Source organism: Myxine glutinosa, chromosome 12 (assembly GCF_964187855.1).
Source record: "Myxine glutinosa chromosome 12, kmMyxGlut1.1, whole genome shotgun sequence".
NCBI lineage: Eukaryota > Metazoa > Chordata > Myxini > Myxiniformes > Myxinidae > Myxine > Myxine glutinosa.
Genome location: NC_136272.1, coordinates 37679098 through 37693970, shown reverse-complemented (window position 1 = coordinate 37693970; position 14873 = coordinate 37679098). Strand labels below are relative to the sequence as shown.

The 14873-nt window shown below is 43.9% G+C and overlaps 1 protein-coding gene across 2 annotated transcripts in view; it reads right to left on the bottom strand.

Moving 5' to 3' along the window:
* LOC137414885 (gamma-aminobutyric acid receptor subunit beta-3-like) overlaps positions 1–14873 on the bottom strand; it is a 354704-nt gene that overhangs the window by 54654 nt on the left and 285177 nt on the right. For both annotated transcript variants that reach the window (XM_078766743.1, XM_068100439.2), the window contains exon 6: positions 3275–3412. In XM_078766743.1, the coding sequence (XP_078622869.1) occupies positions 3275–3412 (138 nt within the window). The remainder of the gene's footprint in view (positions 1–3274; positions 3413–14873) is intronic.

Below are 14873 nucleotides of genomic sequence, written 5' to 3'. Positions count from 1 at the left end.
GTTGCAGCCTTATGCTGAAATCGTTTAAATTCATTTTTCACTCATCAATCTACACTCAATACCCCATAATGACAAAGAGAAAACAGGATTTTAGAAAGTTTTGCAAATTTATTAAAAAGAAAAAACTGAAATATCACATTGACATAAGTATTCAGACCCTTTGCTATGACACTTGAAATTTAGCTCAGGTGCCTCCCATTTCTCTTGATCATCTTTGAGATGTTTCTACACCTTGATTGGAGTCCACCTGTGGTAAATTCAATTGATTGGACATGATTTGGAAAGGCACACACCTGTCGATATAAGGTCTCACAGCTGACAATGCATATCGGAGCAAAAACCAAGCCATGAGGTCGAGGAACTGCCTGCAGAGCTCAGAGACAGGATTGTGTCGAGGCACAGATCTGGGGAAGCTACAAAAAAATCTCTGTTACATTGAAGGTTCCCAAGAGCACAGTGGCCTCCATAATTCCTAAATGGAATAAGTTTGGAACAACCAGGACTCTTCCTAGAGCTGGCCGCCCGGCCAAACTGAGCAATCGGGGGAGAAGGGCCTTGGTAATAGAGGTGACCAAGAAGCCGATGGTCACACTGGCTGAGCTCCAGAGATCCTGTGTGGAGATGGGAGAAACTTCCAGAAGGACAACCATTACTGCAACACTCCACCGATCTGGGCTTTATGGCAGAGTGGCCAGACGGAAGCCAAACAGTTCAATCTTGGTTTCATCAGACCACAGAATCTTGTTTCTCACAGTCAGAGTCCTTTAGGTGCTTTTTTGCAAACTCCAAGCGGGCTTCCATGTGTCTTTCACTGAGGAGAGGCTTCCGTCTGAATACTTATGTAAATGTGATATTCAGTTTTTTTTTCATAAATTTGGAAAACTTTCTAAAATCCTGTTTTCTCTCTGTCATTATGGGGTATTGAGTGTAGATTGATGAGGGAAAAAATGAATTTATACGATTTCAGCATAAGGCTGCAACATAACAAAATGTGAACAAAGTGAAGGGGTCTGAATACTTTCTGAATGCACTGTACTTTATCCCCCTCACTCCCCTGGTTTCAACATGACACACGCAGCCCACCAAGTTGTCCTTCCTGAGAGTTTTCTTCTGTATCCATCGTATCACTCAGTCCCTGCGTTGTTTCTTACACCTCATCCTTACCACATCCCTTGTTGTGCGTCTCCTTATATTTCCCCCCGGCCCTGCTGTTGGCATTTCCTCCTTCCCTTTCTGCTGTTCCTTTTGTACTGTTGCGTCCTGATGTATTGTTTGTTCTAGCTCTTCCCACAACCCTTGACTTTGTATAACAAAGAAAATAAAAAACAGACTTTGGGTAAAGAATCAAAAGGAAAAATTAAAATGCTTTGGTCCTGCTCAAATCGATATCAATTTGACAATTGTTGAAATGTTCGAATCCCAATGCCATCCTGCTCTCACTGAGCTTTTATCAAAAGTTGAATCATCTGATATTTTGTAGCCGTTTTAAAAGGCTCAAGTCGATTTCTTTCTTAAAACACTTCGGGACGAAATGACCATCGAATGAATCTCACTTGTATTGTCGCCGCGGACTCATCCGCATTATGATATCGGGCGCACCACGGCACATCAAAACCAAATAGGTTGCTTTAACTGTCCAATTAAAACACTGGCATTTCTCCATCGTATGCAGCTTGCTCTTAGAGAGAACATGTGTCAGGATGAACGTGTGAGGTTATTATGAAATTGGGGTTGAGGAGTCTGGAAGGAAGTAATTCCCTCAATGCTTTAGTGGTCTCTGCACCACCACAACAGCTGGCCGGGATTAATGAATCCATCACACCAAAAGGACAAGTTATTTGAAGTACTCATGATATGTTCATCTATTCACTAAAATCAACATTCAAAAAATCTTTTTTTCTCTCCATCGAGCCAAAGAAATATCAAATTATGCATTTCCACCTCTTTTTCTCCAATGTTATTCAATGACGGCAGATGGCAGTTTGTCCCAGGATAGATGAGTTCATTTCAGGAAGCTCGTGTTGGGAATAATGTGTTCGCAAAATGAGTGTGTCTCTTGCCTTGCCAAGGGCATGCTTTTCTTGTCATGGTTCTTGCCTTCATGGGTTTGAGTTTGCATATTGCTCTTTGGATTCTGGAAAAAAAAAAAAGCTGCCATTGTCCAGGACGACGCCTAAAAAAAACACTCAAACGTCTCGAGACGCAATTCAAATACCGTACGCGGGGTGAGAAAAGTAAACGGTATTTGTTGAATTTGAGAATACTTCACTGCCTTAGGTATTCAGCAAAGCAGTAACTAAGAATCAATGAAGAATCGTCTGTTCTTGCCAAGACTTGTGTCCAACAGACGGACAACGTGATCGCCGATGTGCGCAGACGAGCTTTGCTTACGACTTAATCGTCCAGGACTTAAACTGTAGGGCTCACTTTGACCTTCCACTAGACCACTGACATTGTTCCATTTTGTTATTCATGAAAAGCGAGGCACGGGGAGGAGCTCACGACAAATAAAAATATGGAGGTCAGTGTTGATCCGACAATTCATTCAACTAGAAAGTTGAAGACAAAGTCCGTAAAACACGTGAAGATCTTCCTTGAGGTCACGGTTGGTGACAATTTAAGTCGATGACGGCTGAACTCGGAATGAACAAGTGTAAGGCGGGTGAATATGGTAGTGTGCAGGAAAATAGCTTTTCTGATTCCACTCCATTGCCCGATTCATTCTCCAATACTGCTTCCTCTTCTTCCCATCTTTTCTTTCACTCCTGGAGAGCTAGCAAACCTGTGCCTAATCTCCCATCATGTTCATGCAGTGTTCCTTAGTTCCCTAAATCATCCTGCCCACCACGCCAGTCATGAAGTTTTTCTCCATCTTTTTGCCCTTCAAATTCTCACACCAAATTCGTTTTGTAACGAGTGCAGGATTACGTTGTTAAACTCCCAAAATCATCTCCTTCACGCTCGAATCCTTCCACCCCACTCCCTCTGTGTTCCCAGGTTAAGGGTTCCTAAATCCTATGCCCCACCTCACTGCATCCTCAATGCGCAGTCTTTCCATCTTCCTCTGGCCTCCTTTCCCATCCCATCTTCACCTCACCCTGCACCATCCCATTTTTCTCGCCCACACACACTCATCCCACCCCTTCCAGCTCCCCTCTCCCCTGTCACCTCCTAGCTTTTCAGGAATGCATTGGACTCATGGTGCATACCGCCTTACACAAAAATACATTTCAATGCAAAAGGGACAATGTTTTGAGCATTTTGTGAAAAGTACCTGTTGCAAAGGCCACGAGTGTGGAAACGAGCCGGAACTCAACGATTGAAAACTGTGGTAGTTCAATCTGTTTTACACCCGTCACAGCAGACTCATTTCCATGCCAATAAAACTGAATATCATCTGTTGTGTAGCCATCTAGTGAAGGGGCAAAGATGTAAAAATAGAAACATGTAAACAAACAGGAGAAGTTAATTTTCAAATATTACTCACAAAATAAGCATCTTACAGTAACTTGTAAAGAAACTTACGGGTTTGGTGGAAGTAAGCGTTTGGTGGAAGTAAGCGTTTGGTGGAAGTAAGCGTTTGGTGGAAGTAAGCGTTTGGTGGAAGTAAGCGTTTGGTGGAAGTAAGCGTTTGGTGGAAGTAAGCGTTTGGTGGAAGTAAGCGTTTGGTGGAAGTAAGCGTTTGGTGGAAGTAAGCGTTTGGTGGAAGTAAGCGTTTGGTGGAAGTAAGCGTTTGGTGGAAGTAAGCGTTTGGTGGAAGTAAGCGTTTGGTGGAAGTAAGCGTTTGGTGGAAGTAAGCGTTTGGTGGAAGTAAGCGTTTGGTGGAAGTAAGCGTTTGGTGGAAGTAAGCGTTTGGTGGAAGTAAGAGTTTCGTGGAAGTAAGAGTTTGGTGGAAGTAAGAGTTTGGTGGAAGTAAGAGTTTGGTGGAAGTAAGCGTTTGGTGGAAGTAAGCGTTTGGTGGAAGTAAGCGTTTGGTGGAAGTAAGCGTTTGGTGGAAGTAAGCGTTTGGTGGAAGTAAGCGTTTGGTGGAAGTAAGCGTTTGGTGGAAGTAAGAGTTTCGTGGAAGTAAGAGTTTGGTGGAAGTAAGAGTTTGGTGGAAGTAAGAGTTTGGTGGAAGTAAGCGTTTGGTGGAAGTAAGCGTTTGGTGGAAGTAAGAGTTTGGTGGAAGTAAGAGTTTGGTGGAAGTAAGAGTTTGGTGGAAGTAAGAGTTTGGTGGAAGTAAGCGTTTGGTGGAAGTAAGAGTTTGCGTTTGGTGGAAGTAAGCGTTTGGTGGAAGTAAGAGTTTCGTGGAAGTAAGAGTTTGGTGGAAGTAAGAGTTTGGTGGAAGTAAGAGTTTGGTGGAAGTAAGCGTTTGGTGGAAGTAAGCGTTTGGTGGAAGTAAGAGTTTGGTGGAAGTAAGAGTTTGGTGGAAGTAAGAGTTTCGTGGAAGTAAGCGTTTGGTGGAAGTAAGCGTTTGGTGGAAGTAAGCGTTTGGTGGAAGTAAGAGTTTGGTGGAAGTAAGAGTTTGGTGGAAGTAAGAGTTTGGTGGAAGTAAGAGTTTGGTGGAAGTAAGAGTTTCGTGGAAGTAAGAGTTTGGTGGAAGTAAGAGTTTGGTGGAAGTAAGAGTTTGGTGGAAGTAAGCGTTTGGTGGAAGTAAGCGTTTGGTGGAAGTAAGGGTTTGGTGGAAGTAAGAGTTTGGTGGAAGTAAGCGTTTGGTGGAAGTAAGAGTTTGGTGGAAGTAAGCGTTTGGTGGAAGTAAGCGTTTGGTGGAAGTAAGAGTTTGGTGGAAGTAAGAGTTTGGTGGAAGTAAGAGTTTGGTGGAAGTAAGAGTTTGGTGGAAGTAAGCGTTTGGTGGAAGTAAGCGTTTGGTGGAAGTAAGAGTTTGCGTTTGGTGGAAGTAAGCGTTTGGTGGAAGTAAGAGTTTCGTGGAAGTAAGAGTTTGGTGGAAGTAAGAGTTTGGTGGAAGTAAGAGTTTGGTGGAAGTAAGCGTTTGGTGGAAGTAAGCGTTTGGTGGAAGTAAGAGTTTGGTGGAAGTAAGAGTTTGGTGGAAGCAAGAGTTTCGTGGAAGTAAGCGTTTGGTGGAAGTAAGAGTTTGGTGGAAGTAAGCGTTTGGTGGAAGTAAGAGTTTGGTGGAAGTAAGAGTTTGGTGGAAGTAAGAGTTTGGTGGAAGTAAGAGTTTGGTGGAAGTAAGCGTTTGGTGGAAGTAAGCGTTTGGTGGAAGTAAGAGTTTCGTGGAAGTAAGAGTTTGGTGGAAGTAAGAGTTTGGTGGAAGTAAGAGTTTGGTGGAAGTAAGCGTTTGGTGGAAGTAAGCGTTTGGTGGAAGTAAGGGTTTGGTGGAATTAAGGGTTTGGTGGAAGTAAGAGTTTGGTGGAAGTAAGAGTTTGGTGGAAGTAAGAGTTTGGTGGAAGTAAGGGTGTGGTGGAATTAAGGGTTTGGTGGAAGTAAGCGTTTGGTGGAAGTAAGCGTTTCGTGGAAGTAAGCGTTTGGTGGAAGTAAGAGTTTGGTGGAAGTAAGAGTTTGGTGGAAGTAAGAGTTTGGTGGAAGTAAGCGTTTGGTGGAAGTAAGAGTTTCGTGGAAGTAAGAGTTTGGTGGAAGTAAGAGTTTGGTGGAAGTAAGAGTTTCGTGGAAGTAAGCGTTTGGTGGAAGTAAGCGTTTGGTGGAAGTAAGCGTTTGCGTTTGGTGGAAGTAAGCGTTTGGTGCAAGTAAGAGTTTGGTGGAAGTAAGCGTTTGGTGGAAGTAAGCGTTTGGTGGAAGTAAGAGTTTGGTGGAAGTAAGCGTTTGGTGGAAGTAAGAGTTTCATGGAAGTAAGCGTTTGGTGGAAGTAAGCGTTTGGTGGAAGTAAGCGTTTGCGTTTGGTGGAAGTAAGCGTTTGGTGCAAGTAAGAGTTTGGTGGAAGTAAGCGTTTGGTGGAAGTAAGCGTTTGGTGGAAGTAAGCGTTTGGTGGAAGTAAGAGTTTGGTGGAAGTAAGCGTTTGGTGGAAGTAAGCGTTTGGTGGAAGTAAGAGTTTGGTGGAAGTAAGAGTTTGGTGGAAGTAAGAGTTTGGTGGAAGTAAGCGTTTGGTGGAAGTAAGCGTTTGGTGGAAGTAAGCGTTTGGTGGAAGTAAGCGTTTGGTGGAAGTAAGCATTTGGTGGAAGTAAGCGTTTGGTGGAAGTAAGCGTTTGGTGGAAGTAAGAGTTTGGTGGAAGTAAGCGTTTGGTGGAAGTAAGAGTTTGGTGGAAGTAAGCGTTTGGTGGAAGTAAGCGTTTGGTGGAAGTAAGGGTTTGGTGGAATTAAGGGTTTGGTGGAAGTAAGAGTTTGGTGGAAGTAAGAGTTTCGTGGAAGTAAGCGTTTGGTGGAAGTAAGCGTTTGCGTTTGGTGCAAGTAAGAGTTTGGTGGAAGTAAGCGTTTGGTGGAAGTAAGCGTTTGGTGGAAGTAAGAGTTTGGTGGAAGTAAGAGTTTGGTGGAAGTAAGCGTTTGGTGGAAGTAAGAGTTTCGTGGAAGTAAGCGTTTGGTGGAAGTAAGCGTTTGGTGGAAGTAAGCGTTTGCGTTTGGTGGAAGTAAGAGTTTGGTGGAAGTAAGCGTTTGGTGGAAGTAAGCGTTTGGTGGAAGTAAGAGTTTGGTGGAAGTAAGAGTTTGGTGGAAGTAAGAGTTTGGTGGAAGTAAGCGTTTGGTGGAAGTAAGCGTTTGGTGGAAGTAAGCGTTTGGTGGAAGTAAGAGTTTGGTGGAAGTAAGCGTTTCGTGGAAGTAAGCGTTTGGTGGAAGTAAGCGTTTGGTGGAAGTAAGAGTTTGGTGGAAGTAAGGGTTTGGTGGAAGTAAGCGTTTGGTGGAAGTAAGAGTTTGGCGGAGGTATGAGCTTGGTGGAAGTAAGGGTTTGGTGGAATTAAGGGTTTGCGTTTGGTGGAAGTAAGGGTTTGGTGGAATTAAGGGTTTGGTGGAAGTAAGGGTTTGGTGGAAGTAAGGGTTTGGTGGAAGTAAGCGTTTGGTGGAAGTAAGCGTTTGGTGGAAGTAAGCGTTTGGTGGAAGTAAGAGTTTGGTGGAAGTAAGCGTTTGGTGGAAGTAAGCGTTTGGTGGAAGTAAGAGTTTGGTGGAAGTAAGGGGTTGATGGAAGTAAGGGCTTGGTGGAGGTATGAGCTTGGTGGAGGTATGAGCTTGGTGGAGGTATGAGCTTGGTGGACGTATGAGCTTGGTGGAGGTATGAGCTTGGTGGAGGTATGGGCTTGGTGGAAGTAAGGGTTTGGCGGATGTACGGGTTTGATGGAAGTAAGGGTTTGGTGGAAGCACAAGGATTTGGTGGAAGTAAGGGCTTGGTGGAGGTAAGGGCTTGGTGGAGGTAAGGGCTTGGTGGAGGTAAGGGCTTGGTGGAAGTAAGGGTTCGGTGTAAGTAATGGTTTGGCGGATGTATGGGTTTGATGGAAGTAAGGGTTTGGTGGAAGTAAGGGTTTTGTGGAAGTAAGGATTTGGTGGAGGGAAGAGCTTGGTGGAGGTAAGGGCTTGGTGGAGGTAAGGGCTTGGTGGAGGTATGAGCTTGGTGGAGGTATGAGCTTGGTGGAGGTATGAGCTTGGTGGAAGTAAAGGTTTGGTGTAAGTAAAGGTTTGGTGGAAGTAAGGGTTTTGTGGAAGTAAGGATTTGGTGGAGGGAAGAGCTTGGTGGAGGTATGAGTTTGGTGTAGGTATGAGCTTGGTGGAAGTAAGGGTTTGGTGTAAGTAATGGTTTGGCGGATGTAATGGTTTGATGGAAGTAAGGGTTTGGTGGAAGCAAGGATTTGGTGGAAGTAAGGGCTTGGTGGAGGTATGAGCTTGGTGGAGGTAAGGGTTTGGTGTAAGTAGGGGTTTGGTGGAGGTATGAGCTTGGTGGAAGTAAGGGTTTTGTGGAAGTAAGGATTTGGTGGAGGGAAGAGCTTGGTGGAGGTAATGGCTTGGTGGAGGTAAGGGCTTGGTGGAGGTATGAGCTTGGTGGAGGTAAAGGTTTGGTGTAAGTAAGGGTTTGGTGGAAGTAAGGGTTTTGTGGAAGTAAGGATTTGGTGGAGGGAAGAGCTTGGTGGAGGTAAGGGCTTGGTGGAGGTAAGGGCTTGGTGGAGGTAAGGGCTTGGTGGAGGTATGAGCTTGGTGGAAGTAAAGGTTTGGTGTAAGTAAGGGTTTGGTGGAAGTAAGGGTTTTGTGGAAGTAAGGATTTGGTGGAGGGAAGAGCTTGGTGGAGGTATGAGTTTGGTGTCGGTATGAGCTTGGTGGAAGTAAGGGTTTGGTGTAAGTAATGGTTTGGCGGATGTAAGGGTTTGATGGAAGTAAGGGTTTGGTGGAAGCAAGGATTTGGTGGAAGTAAGGGCTTGGTGGAGGTATGAGCTTGGTGGAGGTAAGGGTTTGGTGTAAGTAGGGGTTTGGTGGAGGTATGAGCTTGGTGGAAGTCAGGGTTTGGTGGAAGTACGGGTTTGATGGAAGTAAGGGTTTGGCGGATGTACGGGTTTGATGGAAGTAAGGGTTTGGTGGAAGCACAAGGATTTGGTGGAAGTAAGGGCTTGGTGGAGGTAAGGGCTTGGTGGAGGTAAGGGCTTGGTGGAGGTAAGGGCTTGGTGGAGGTATGGGCTTGGTGGAAGTAAGGGTTTGGCGGATGTACGGGTTTGATGGAAGTAAGGGTTTGGTGGAAGCACAAGGATTTGGTGGAAGTAAGGGCTTGGTGGAGGTAAGGGCTTGGTGGAGGTAAGGGCTTGGTGGAGGTAAGGGCTTGGTGGAAGTAAGGGTTCGGTGTAAGTAATGGTTTGGCGGATGTATGGGTTTGATGGAAGTAAGGGTTTGGTGGAAGTAAGGGTTTGGTGGAAGTAAGGGTTTTGTGGAAGTAAGGATTTGGTGGAGGGAAGAGCTTGGTGGAGGTAAGGGCTTGGTGGAGGTAAGGGCTTGGTGGAGGTATGAGCTTGGTGGAGGTATGAGCTTGGTGGAGGTATGAGCTTGGTGGAAGTAAAGGTTTGGTGTAAGTAAAGGTTTGGTGGAAGTAAGGGTTTTGTGGAAGTAAGGATTTGGTGGAGGGAAGAGCTTGGTGGAGGTATGAGTTTGGTGTAGGTATGAGCTTGGTGGAAGTAAGGGTTTGGTGTAAGTAATGGTTTGGCGGATGTAATGGTTTGATGGAAGTAAGGGTTTGGTGGAAGCAAGGATTTGGTGGAAGTAAGGGCTTGGTGGAGGTATGAGCTTGGTGGAGGTAAGGGTTTGGTGTAAGTAGGGGTTTGGTGGAGGTATGAGCTTGGTGGAAGTAAGGGTTTTGTGGAAGTAAGGATTTGGTGGAGGGAAGAGCTTGGTGGAGGTAATGGCTTGGTGGAGGTAAGGGCTTGGTGGAGGTATGAGCTTGGTGGAGGTAAAGGTTTGGTGTAAGTAAGGGTTTGGTGGAAGTAAGGGTTTTGTGGAAGTAAGGATTTGGTGGAGGGAAGAGCTTGGTGGAGGTAAGGGCTTGGTGGAGGTAAGGGCTTGGTGGAGGTAAGGGCTTGGTGGAGGTATGAGCTTGGTGGAAGTAAAGGTTTGGTGTAAGTAAGGGTTTGGTGGAAGTAAGGGTTTTGTGGAAGTAAGGATTTGGTGGAGGGAAGAGCTTGGTGGAGGTATGAGTTTGGTGTAGGTATGAGCTTGGTGGAAGTAAGGGTTTGGTGTAAGTAATGGTTTGGCGGATGTAAGGGTTTGATGGAAGTAAGGGTTTGGTGGAAGCAAGGATTTGGTGGAAGTAAGGGCTTGGTGGAGGTATGAGCTTGGTGGAGGTAAGGGTTTGGTGTAAGTAGGGGTTTGGTGGAGGTATGAGCTTGGTGGAAGTCAGGGTTTGGTGGAAGTACGGGTTTGGCGGATGTACGGGTTTGATGGAAGTAAGGGTTTGGTGGAAGCACAAGGATTTGGTGGAAGTAAGGGCTTGGTGGAGGTAAGGGCTTGGTGGAGGTAAGGGCTTGGTGGAGGTAAGGGCTTGGTGGAGGTAAGGGCTTGGTGGAAGTAAGGGTTTGGTGTAAGTAATGGTTTGGCGGATGTATGGGTTTGATGGAAGTAAGGGTTTGGTTGAAGCAAGGATTTGGTGGAAGCAAGAATTTGGTGGAAGCAAGGATTTGGTGGAAGTAGGGGTTTGGTGGGGGTATGAGCTTGGTGGAGGTATGAGCTTGGTAGAAGTAAGGGTTTGGTGGATGTACGGGTTTGATGGAAGTAAGGGTTTAGTGGAAGTAAGGGCACGGTGGAGGTATGTGTTTGGCTGATGTATGGATTTGGCGGATGTATGGGTTATGGTGTGAAATTCTTTTTTTTTTAAATCGAAAACAAAATCAACTAGAACGGCACTTGTAGTCTCGACTTGCATATTTATTCAGAATAAAAATACCATCCTTAACTGAACACGCTACTATTTTTCCACACTGTCATTATGGCCCACATGCATAAATATTATGGCCTGTATCATCCAAGCACCCTATTATGTCACATAATTTCTTTGCATGGGTTATATACGTTGTAAATTTAATTACTCGAGGTCATAGATCAGATATTAGAATTTTCAGTTTTTTGTGGATAAAGATTTCAATTCAACCAATTATGGCTGGACTACCACTTCACCAATGTTGTCATCATTATCACCCCATATACCCTATGTGAAGCTGACATCATTTGCCAAGTTTAAATATTTTTCATCGATCGGTTTCAAAGAAAATGATGTCCAATTTTTTCTCTTTAATCCAAATGGTTGCCATACCGTAATATGAACCGAGGATGTGTTGCGATATCTTTGTTAAGAAATATGATTTTTTTTGAGCTCTTTCAATCTGGGCAAGAATAAAAGATGCACTTTTTAATTTTTCTATCGTGGTATTTTACCAAGGGTTTACAGCTAGTGCATAGTAATCGTTTTACACAACTCTGATAAATGCACAAGAATAATTTTTCACAAAACAAATACATATTCATTTTATACACCATCGATATATATATATATATACTATATATATATATATATATATATATATATATACTATATATATATATATATATATATATATATATATATATATATATATATATATATATATATATATATATATATATATATATATATAGTTACCCTCACCTGAGGAGAGGGTATTGCATTTGAGTTTGTTTGTCTGCACAGAATAAGTATGATTTTCTCTGCAACCGTTGGTCCGATTGACAGGAAATTTTCACCATAGGTGCAACTCCACCTGTATAATTTTATAATGATAATTATGAAGTCATATGTCACGTGGTTTGGCCGTCATCTTGGAAAAACGGAAAAACTTTGCACCTCTACTCCATTATGATGTCATAATTCGACAAGACCAAAACTTCATCCTATCAAGATGAAATTTCTTGAGCGTCATGTCGGCATAAATTGGTGGGAAAAAAATAAAATAATGATGACGTCATCGGTCACGTGGTTCGGCCGTCATATTTGTTTTGACACAAAGGCCTTAAAAACCACTGAAAATACATCCTGTCGAGGGTTTGCAATCTCTGATTGCTCTTTATTGTTATGACTTGCGGTTGGGATTAAAATCAAATGAATCCATCTTGAGTTCTCCAATATTTGTTTTGCTTATTAAAGGTTGGAGAACTCAAGATGGATTCATATATATATATATACGTGTATATATATATATATATATATATATATATATATATATATATATATATATATATATATATATAGATATATATATATATAGATATATATATAGATATATATATATATATAGATATATATATATATATATACACATATATATATATATACACACGTGTATATATATATATATATATATACGTGTATATATATATATATATATATATATATATACGTGTATATATATATATATATATACGTGTATATATATATATATATATATACGTGTATATATATATATACGTGTATATATATATACGTGTATATATATATATACACGTGTATATATATATATATATATATATATATATATATATATATATATATATATATATATAGTCGTGTCCTCGGGTTAAGACCCCAAGAGGACGAATGGCCAAAACGAGCACCAATTCCGAGGCGTATACCCAACTTGGTGGCAGTGACATGCGCGTGTAGGTTTGAGGTCTTACCTGATCGGGAACACACGCAGGGGATAATCCCATCCACACAGACTCAAAAACGGGACAGCAAAATCCACAATACAAGGAAAGTAAAATTCGATAAATAATGTTTTAATGACAATAACTGCAAGTAACAATGAAAGGTGAGGTAAACTAAAATTCCTAAACGAGGGACCCTCTATTCAGACTCGTGTACAAACAAGGGGAAAACGAAAGTAAAATTAAAATCCCTTTTATATTCGGCCAAACTCAGCTTTGCGTCCCCAAATGACTGGTAAGGCTGCTGGTCGTCGCCTCGAACGACCGCGCAGGAAACGCACAAAATGGCGTGGAATCGTGCCTGCAGCTAGCCGCTGGCGTGAGACAATCCCTCCGTTTCGCTCGCGACCCCCTCCTCTGCAGAACACCACCGTCAACCGACACCTCCTCGACGAGAGCCAGAATGAGAGAGAGCGAAAGATGGCGAGATGCGTCTTTTTGCCTTCTCCCGAATGTTCCATGCTCATGACACACTCTCTGTCCGATCACCAAGCGCTACTCAATCACCAAAGTCGGGGCGTGGCCTCCCCATTAAGCGTCGTCGGGAGCGGAGTCTAATCTCCGTTTGGGAATGTTCAGATGACGTCGTTCCCTTGCTGAGTGGCAAATGTGCTGGGTGTTGTTTAGCCCTGGCAGCGTTGTGAGCGAATGAGTCCATTTACAATGCGATCGTTGTAGTTATTGTGGCGACACTTTGTGATGCAACAACAACGAAGGGAAAAATCACATGGAAATTACACACTGGGGGTTATCTTCAAGCCTTACATAATTAGCATTGCTCCACCCCTCATATGGACACTTATACGATCTTACCCAGACAGTCGGCCTAACTTAATTTACATCAAGCTGGGTTCTTCTTCTTCGCGACACTCGGAGCATTCTAAACCTACACGATTCTATCTTGACTAAGGTATTTCATCCCGACCCCCAAAAACATAACAATATGTTATGCGCCATCGGTAGATTTGCGTTATCGACCGATCGCGTTGCGCTATCAATGGATCCATTGTTTGTGCAGGCATCGGTAGATGGCGCAGGCATCGTTTTGCGCCATCAATGGATCTGCATCATCGGTAGATAGCACAGTGCCGTCGATCGATTTGCGTCACGAGGGGAGGGAGAAATGGTAAGGATTGTGTGAAGGAAATATGACGAAATATTCAGGAAAACCTCCTTTTGCAATCTATCGATGCCTGTGCCAGCGCGATCGGTCGATAGAGTGCGATCGGTCACTAGAGCGCGATCGATCGATGCCTGCGCCATCTACCGATGCCTGCACGAACGATGGATCCATTGATAGCGAAGCGCGATCGGTTGATAGCGTAAATCTACTGATGGTGCATGACACACACACACACACACACACACACACACACACACACACACACACACACACACACACACACACACACACACACACACACACACACACACACACACACACACACACACACACACACACACACACACACGTATATGTATATTGTCGTGTGACTACCCTTTGGTGAACACCTTAGGGTAGCATGGATGATCAAATGAGGTGTTACTCCGAAGCGCTCCATTCAAATGGCGGAGAATACGCATGGGGAAGCAAGAGGGAGGGGGAGAAACGGGATCCTTACCTGAACGGCTTCCACCCGACATCCCCAACCCTGCAATAAATCAACTCAAACAACCCAGGTTTAAAATGTATGAAAATAACAGGTTTAAAGAAAATAAATGCCAGCAAACAAAGAAAATGCACGATTAACTAAATTCCTAATTTGGAGCGCTCCCACAACCAGACTCAAATGCAGACAATGGGATAAAATAACTGAAAAACAAATGTGTAATTTATGTAGGGGACTCAACTCAAATTGGCTGGTCAGGGGTCATCAAAATTGTCAGGGGCGTTGGCAGGAACTGCCCGCTCATTGGCGGGAACTGCCCGCTCATTGGTGGGAACCGCCCGCTCATTGGTGGGAACCGCCCGCTCGTTGGCGGGAATGACCCGTTTGTTGGCGGGAACTCAGGCCTCGCTGTGTGTCACACTGCAGCGAGCCAGCAGTGCTGGTCCACCCATCGCTCTTGCTTGGAAAGCCACGGCTCTGCCTCCTCACGACCATCAGCAAGCTATCGGAGCACGGCCGCCCGCGATGAGATCCAAATCAGAGAAAAACCAGAAGGGCGTTAATGCGGAAAGATATAAAAATTCGATCGTTCACCAACAAAGTTCAAAATGAGCAGGCTCAAGAGGGAATCCTTCTCCTTGGCTCCAAGAGAGCAAGGAGCCAAGGAGAAGAGAACAGAGAATGTCCGCAAGCGCGTAAAGCCAAGAAGAAGACCGAAGAGAAGAGAAATGTCCGCTAGCCCGTTCTTTTATCACCCAGGCTCTGATGTCCTCTGTGGTGCTTCGCCAATCAGCGAGTCACTCCCTACCAGTCCTTCCCTGCTCCTATCAGCAAGTCCCATCTTACCCCGGCCTTGCGCCAATTAAAACCCTGACCAATCACTGTCCTTCGGGCGTGGTTCTCGGCCCGACCCATCCTGTATGCCTCCCAAGTCCGCTTTGTCAGTGGTAGGGCTTAACGCATGACTTCCGGTAGGTTTTTATTAATAGTGAGCTGTTTAATGGGCGATTTTGCTATGTGTGTATGGTGTGGTGCCAAAAGGGATATAGGAAATAAATTACAGAGGTAACGACATACAAGGGATAAATTATCCTTAATCCCTGAGCTAATTAACATACACCACTCCTCGTAATGGGGATGAAGATACACTTAATCTGAACACGGTCTACCGAATCCCTACTT